The 7,540-nt window shown below is 55.2% G+C and overlaps 1 protein-coding gene across 3 annotated transcripts; it reads left to right on the top strand.

Annotated features, from left to right (window-relative positions):
* Window positions 1-269: 269 nt before the first annotated feature.
* ATG101 (autophagy related 101) lies at window positions 270-7,261 on the top strand. Of its 3 annotated transcripts, none has more exons than XR_009521196.1 (5): window positions 270-475; window positions 586-742; window positions 3,645-3,971; window positions 6,171-6,866; window positions 6,965-7,261. XR_009521196.1 is itself a non-coding variant. In XM_060024811.1 (3 exons), the coding sequence occupies exons 2-3, from the start codon at window positions 3,720-3,722 to the stop codon at window positions 6,573-6,575; spliced, it is 657 nt and encodes a 218-aa protein (XP_059880794.1). In that variant the 5' UTR covers window positions 270-742; window positions 3,645-3,719; the 3' UTR covers window positions 6,576-6,870. The 3 variants fall into 3 exon arrangements, 1 of the variants encoding a protein (XP_059880794.1); XR_009521197.1 differs by having other exon boundaries at window positions 309-328; XM_060024811.1 differs by lacking the exon at window positions 6,965-7,261 and having other exon boundaries at window positions 270-742; window positions 6,171-6,870.
* Window positions 7,262-7,540: the final 279 nt, after the last annotated feature.

A 7,540-nucleotide genomic window follows, 5' to 3' on the forward strand; every position in this document is an offset into this window, starting at 1 on the left:
GTCCAAATGAGGGAGATACTTCTTACCATCAAATCTTAAAAGCTGATAGATAACCCAGAAACAGGTAGATTTCAAATTATAGAGCAGCGTACGATTCTTTTTGTCCTCTGGAGTGGAGGTAGAACGATCTGGGTAGCTGCACTAGTGTCAGGGCTCGGCCAGCTCCGCTCGCGCCCCCGCCGGAGGCCGATGGAGCAGGTGGGACCGGCCAGGCTCGCAGAGGAGGGTCAGGGCTTCCGGCGCCGGCACCGCCTCCTGCCGAGGTGATCTGCCGCCCGCGGGGAGGGCGGTTGCGTGGCCCGAAGGTCCAGGACGGGGATTCGGGGAGGTGGGGGGCCGTTTTAGCCGTGTGCCCCCTTCTCTTGTACGAGCGCGGGCGCGCCTCGAACTCCCGGGACCGGCCAGGCTGGGCGCGGGGCGCCGCTCCCGAGACCTGGAGGAGTCCGCTCCTCCCGCGTAGCCCTGGACCGTGGAGGTTCGCCGGGACTGGTGGCTGGAGAAACGCGACTCGGACGGGAAGTCCTTCCTGCGTCCGGCCGGGGTTTCTTGATGCGGAGCCGAATAACTGTGTGTTTTTGCGTTCAGCCCATTTCTTGCGGCTCCTCGGGCGCGCGGAGTTTGCGGCGTACCTGCGGAGATCGTACCTGCGGAGATCGCACCTGCGGAGGGCTTACCTGCGCCTGAGGAGGAGGAAGGGCAAGATCCAGCCTGAGGGACCCGCGCTCCAGTCTCTCTGCATAAGGTGAGGATGGGGGTACCCTGGGCTCCGGCCTGACTCAGAGAAGGCATCAGTCAGCCTCTGCACCTGTGCTCTGCAGATCTGGGCCTTGGGGGCACCGAAGGGACGAGACTTCCCAGGCCCTGCCTTGGAGAAGTCCCCTGCTCACCGGGGTCGGGGGAGAGGGAGCAGAGAAGCTCATCACAGACCAAAGGTGGCCGCGTTGGGAAGGAGGCTGAGGTTGGTTAGTAATGACTTCCTGAAGGAGTGGAGTGGCGCCGAGAACGAGGGAAGAGCCTGGGTTTGGGCCAAAAGTGAAGAGATGGATGGCCTGCGGGGGATACAAGAGGGGGTTTGTGGAAGAAAGGGGAGCTGGACCAGAGCTGGGAATCTTTAGATGGGAAATTGCTGGCTGGAGTTAGACTAGAGAACCAACCCAGCAACAATTCCTGCATCAGGATGAATTGAGCAGTCTCTGTACTAGGAATCAGGTATACTGAGATTCCAGTGATGACTAGGATACAGTCCCTGCCCTCAAGGAATCGTCTGCCTAGTTGGAGAGATCAGTCAAGATTAACACCTGTGAAAAGATAACTGATAATACAGGTAGTCCTGGGCTGATTGCCAAGCGAGAGGCAGAGAGCCAGCTTGATTCTGAGCAGTCCATGGCCTGCTGCCCTGTCTTCAGGGACAAAGAGACAAACCAATACACTTTGAAGAGAGCTGCCAGACTTGAGGAGATAAGATGTGATGTCAAGCTGGCATGTTTATGGGGACTGGAGACCTTTAACCTGTAGATGGGGTGGGGGGGAGGGGTAAGGGGGTGATGGAAGAGTTGCCTTTAAATATCTGAAAGGCTCCTTTGTGGAAAAAGGGTGAGACTTATTCTGTGTGTGGCTCTTGATATCAAAACTAAGTTTAGTGGTTTGAAGCACTAAGAGATTCCTTCCATAGAGGGAATCACTGAGTAGAGCTTTGAAAAGACGGAATGGCCTGCTGCGAGAAGTAGTGAATTCTCTGTCAGGGGAGGTGTGTAGGCTGAACCCTCTCTTGCTGGGCTCATATTCAGTTACTGATGAAGTTCTGGTTCTCAAGTCTGTTCTTTTTTTTTTTAATTTTTAAAATTTATTTATTTGATTTTTGGCTATGTTGGGTCTTCTTTGCTGCACGTGGGTTTTCTCTAGTTGTGGCGAGCAGGGGCTACACTTGGTTGCGGTGCGTGGGCTTCTCATTGCAGTGGCTTCTCTTGTTGCAGAGCATGGGCTCTAGGCACGTGGGCTTCAGTAGTTGTGACGCACGGGCTCGGTAGTTTTATATTGCGGGCTCTAGAGCACAGGCTCAGTAGTTGTGGCGCATGGGCTTCATTGCTCTGCGGCATGTGGAATCTTCCCGGACCAGGGCTTGAACCCGTGTCCCCTGCATTGGCAGGCAGATTCTTAACCACTGTGCCACCAGGGAAGCCCTCAAGTCTCTTCTTTCATTCCCACTCTCTCCACTAGTCCTGTCCTGTAGCCTTGTGTCATCTCTCATCAATGACAATGAAATAATTATAGCAGCTAATACTACCTGTCAGGAACTGCATTAAGTGCGTTACAGATACTTACTCATCCTGTCCTTGAGACGACCCTTTCGGGGTAGCTATTGTGAATATGCCCTTTTTATGGATTGGGGAAACTGAGGCACATAGGGGTGAGGCAGCTTGTCCATGATCACATCACACAGTCAGCAGTTGGCAGAGCTGGGGTTCCAACCCAGGCCGTCCGGCTTTAGAGTCACTGCTCTTTTTTTTTTTTTTTTTTTTTTTTGCGGTACGCGGGCCTCTCACTGATGTGGCCCCTCCCGTTGCGGAGCACAGGCTCCGGACGCGCAGGCTCAGCGGCCGTGGCTCACGGGTCCAGCCGCTCCGCGGCATGTGGGATCTTCCCGGACTGGGGCACGAACCTGTGTCTCCTGCATCGGCAGGCGGACTCTCAACCACTGCACCACCAGGGGAGCCCAGAGTCACTGCTCTTAACCACTGTTCTGCTGTGTTTTACATGTGTTATTTTATTTCATCCTCATAACGATCCAAATTTACACATGAGAAAATAGACTCAGAGGTTGAATGATTTGCTTAAGGTCACAGAGCAAGATATAGGAGAGCTGGGATTCAGACCCAGGCCCTTTGGACGTGAAAACCCCACACTCTGTACTTCACTCTCCCATATCCCATTGCACTGTCTCTGTAACTGTCACTATTGTAGTGGTCTCTAACTGGCCTCCTTGCCCAGCCCTTTCTGCCTTAAATTGGCAAGTTTTTACCTCAGTCTGTGGATGGAAACGTGAGATTTGGTGTGTATGTGTCAGTCAGGTTTTCAAGTCCAGTCTTCTTAGCTTTCACTGACTTCTCAGAGCAGTCCGTGACCCCAAAATAGCGACGAGCCATTCTCTGCTTGTCAACCAGAGTTCACTTTCTGCTGCCCAGGTTCAGTGCTGGACAGTGATGCAGTGACTCTTCTGCCCTCGGGACAGAGTCCAGATGCCTTAATCTGGTCATTCAAGATCCCAGGAAATCAGATTCCAATCTTCCTTTTCTTCTATTCCCACCATGTAGTCTCACCACTCTGGTAATGTTTACCTGCCTGTCTCTCCTCCATCCTGGCAGCTTCTCAAGGGCAGGGGCTGATAGGTGTTGCACAGTGAGCATTTGCTGTAACCTGCACTGCACACCGTCATGGACTTCAGGCCTGGGCCGGGTGTTTGGACTGGTAACTTTGAGGCTCTCCTCTTCTCCGATCCCGAGAGTCTGTGATTCTCTGCCAGCATGTGCTGCGCAGTGCAGAGACGGGCTGCGGCGTCAGGGGCTGGGCTGGGCCTGGAAGGAGGTGAACAGGTGACGCGCAGATCATGCAGAAGGTGTCCACATCTGATATGGTTCCTTCTGCAGGGCGGTCCCCGGGTGGGGCGAAGCTCCCCGGTCTTTACTCTCGTCCCGACCCCAGCGTGGGCCACCGGCTGCAAGATGAACTGTCGCTCGGAGGTGCTGGAGGTGTCGGTGGAGGGGCGGCAGGTGGAGGAGGCTATGCTGGCCGTGCTGCACACGGTGCTCCTGCACCGCAGCACCGGCAAGTTCCACTACAAGAAGGAGGGCACCTACTCCATCGGCACCGTGGGCACCCAGGACGTTGACTGCGACTTCATCGACTTCACCTACGTGCGCGTCTCGTCTGAGGAGTTGGACCGCGCCCTGCGCAAGGTCGTCGGGGAGTTCAGGGTAAGGTGGGGCGCGGTGGGGGGCAGGCGGCCCCTGAGTGTCATCCCCACCCCGCCCCGGCCTGCTGCTGGGCCAGCTCGCCCTTCCTGGGGGTACTTGTCGGGTCCTTTCAGGTTCTAAGGAAGAGGAGCTTTCAGAGCTTCTGTGGGTGAGGAGGGCGTGGTGGGGGGCGGGGAGGTGAGGGGACCTGGTAAAAGTACAAGGAAGCAGAGCAGGAAGCCCTCGGAGCGCTGGCGGTCAGGGCCCCTGGGTGATCGCTGCCGCTGTGCTCTTGACCTTCTCTGACCCTGCAGCTCTCTCTCCTGATACCCCTCTGCTCTGCTTCCACATTTGGGCCTTTCTTACATGAAACTCCCTGAGAGGGAGGGATGCTGGGCTCAGGCAGTGGGCATCCAAGTGGAGTGTCTCTCGGGCAGCGTGGCACGTGTCTGTGTGTGCCTGTAGGGGTGAGGGGAAAGGTGGATGGGACACGCCATTCTGCTAATGTTGGTCACCTCAGGGTGGGAATGGAGGCATGATTTTTATTTTGTCTTCATTCAGTGTTGCAGTGTTTCACTATTTCAATGAGTGCATTTTTTTTTTTTTTTTTTTTTTTTTTTTTTTGCGGTGCGCGGGCCTCTCACTGTTGTGGCCTCTCCCGTTGCGGAGCACAGGCTCCGGACACGCAGGCTCAGCAGCCATGGCTCACGGGCCCAGCCGCGGACCCTCAGCCACTGTGCCACCAGGGAAGCCCCGATGAGTGCATATTTTTAAATTTTCAAGTAACCAAGGGAATTTCTCTTAAGGTGTTCCCTGAGGTCAGAGGAGGAGGGTTGTCTGTCTGACTTCCATTCCACAGAGGTGTGATCCTTGCAGGGGGTGGACCCTCTCCCAGGCCACAGTGGGCTCCCCACCTCCATCCCTCCAAGGCCAGAAAGGGCAAGTTCATAAGAGTTACCCAGTCCCCCTTCAAAGGGAGGCAGCGGTACTCAGCCCTCTGTCCTCCAGATGCCTATGAGCGGCACGGGGAGCACAGTGGACTCTTAGAGCACAGACTCGAGCCAGGCTCTGCCACCCAGCAAGTGTGTGACCCTGGGCAAGTGATTCCACTCCTCCCAGCCTCAGTTTCACTGTGTGTAAAATTAGGATGAAAATTGTGCCCACCTCATGGGGTATATGCACCGTGAGGATTAAATGAGTCAAATATGTCAAGTGCTTCACAGCCTGCACCCAGGAAGCGTTACAGAAGCGGCAGCTGTTATTACTGTCAGCTGAGGGCACACGAGCTTGGTTTGTTCGTGAAGGAGAGACTTATTCCTGATGGGCAGTTAAGGACTTGAGGGAGGCATCCTTACCTTCTGGGTTGGCCCGGACTCAGATGGAAAGGTGCTTTAGGGTCTTGGCTGCATTAGGAGGAGTGTGGGGTTGCCACACCCCACGGGGGGGCAGGCAGATTTATCGGACCAGGTGGCCCCATTGGCTTCTCAGAGGAGAGGAGGGAGAAGCTCCAGGTCTGGTCTGTCCTTCCCCTCCTGTCCCCCTTCGGTTCCTTGGCTTTTGTCTCTCTCTTTAAGGATCACTGGGCTTTTCGTTAGAGGCTGTGAGTTTAGGTTGTCATTGAGTGAATGAGGTAGGATTGTGCTTAATTGGCCTGGGGAGAAGGAGACGTTGGAGAGAAGGTGATTTTGGAGAACCTTCTGAAGGATGGGGGCCAAAGGGGCAGGGTTGTGGAAGGAGAAGGAAGGTCCTTCTTGTAAAGTTGAAAGGCAAAGATTTTGAAATCAGACAATCTGGATTCAAACCCTGGCGCCGTCATCCACTGGCCTGGGACTTTGGCAAGGTAACTTGCCAGTGTCTCTGAGCCTCATTCTGCCTCCGTCAAATGGAGGTTATATACCTGCTGCACAGAGTTGTTGAGAGGAGCGAGAAGGATTGCGTGTGTAAAGAGCCTGGCCCAGAATATGTGCTTAAAAACCTCACTTCCGAGCAAAGCTGGAGGAGCTGGGTGGGCGCACAGACTTTGCTTGGACCGTTCAGCTTGAGGCCGGCAGTTGGCTGTGGCGCTTCACACGAATCCTTTACTCTCTGGGCCTCATTCCCTGCCCTCTCGGGGGACTGAAGAAGCTAGGAGAGCAGCTCCCTGGGGCATAGGAAGCAGGCGCTCAGGGCGAGAGCCCCTCGGAGGCTTTGGCCTGCTCACTCTTGCTCCTCCTTCCCCAGGATGCTCTGCGAAACTCCGGGGGTGATGGGCTGGGCCAGATGTCCTTGGAGTTCTATCAGAAGAAGAAGTCTCGCTGGCCTTTCTCAGACGAGTGCATCCCCTGGGAGGTGTGGACGGTCAAGGTGCACGTGGTGGCCCTGGCCACGGAGCAGGAACGGCAGATCTGCCGGGAGAAGGTGGGTGAGAAGCTCTGCGAGAAGATCACCAACATTGTAGAGGTGATGAACCGGCACGAGTACCTGCCCAAGATGCCCACGCAGTCGGAGGTGGACAACGTGTTTGACACAGGCTTGCGGGACGTGCAGCCCTACCTCTACAAGATCTCCTTCCAAATCACCGATGCCCTGGGCTCCTCCGTCACCACCACCATGCGCAGGCTCATCAAAGACACCCTGGCCCTCTAGGTGTCGCTGGGGCCTCGGGCGCTCCTTGATGGCTTGCGGACCTTGGCTTCTGGGGATCGTACTGTTAGGCCCTGTTAGCCCTTGGGGCTCTGGAACCCGCTCCAGGTCCTTGATGAGATCTGGAAGGGCCACCCCTGGCTTCCTGGTGTGTGGTTGCCAGTCTCTGGTCATCCTTGTCACCTTCACTGATGGTCAGGTCCGGCCTACACTGTCTCTCCGCGCCCCTGGTGGGGGTCCCCTTTCCTACGCTGTACAGAGGACATCACTAGGATGGTGAATAAAGTTGAGAATGTGAGTTTGGGTTGCGCCATCTCTACCTTGGCTGGTGTTCTGGCCTGAAACATTAACACTTTTTTTTTTTTTTTTTTTTTTTTTTTTGCGGTACGCAGGCCTCTCACTGTTGTGGCCTCTCCCATTGCAGAGCGCAGGCTCCGGACGCGCAGGCTCCGGACACGCAGGCTCAGCGGCCATGGCTCACGGGCCCAGCCGCTCCACGGCATGTGGGATCCTCCTGGACCGGGGCACGAACCCGGTGTCCCCTGCATCGGCAGGTGGACTCTCAACCACTGCGCCACCAGGGAAGCCCAAAACATTAACACTTTTATAGCAGACCTGCCAGGACACATGTGTGTGTTGAGAGCATTATTCCAAGATGAGGGGAGTGGGCGGATGGGATTAAAGATAGATGAAAGCTGATTGATTTTGTACTTTGTTGGACATTCACATAAGCGGGTGTGACCATGGTCAGTCCCATGAATGAGGGCACAGATCAGGATCTACTGCTTTTGGATGTGACTGTGCTATTTCTCCTCCCTTCCTAAGGAAGGTATGACATCCCTGCCTTTTATATTATCTGGTCTTCCTTCAGATGACCCCAAAGAATATCTCCTCTGTCTTCATAGAGCACACACAGGCCCCCACTTGCACCAGAGAGCTCATTTGATTTGGTGTTTCTCTCTCTGGAG

This window comes from Delphinus delphis, chromosome 11 (assembly GCF_949987515.2).
Source record: "Delphinus delphis chromosome 11, mDelDel1.2, whole genome shotgun sequence".
Lineage (NCBI taxonomy): Eukaryota > Metazoa > Chordata > Mammalia > Artiodactyla > Delphinidae > Delphinus > Delphinus delphis.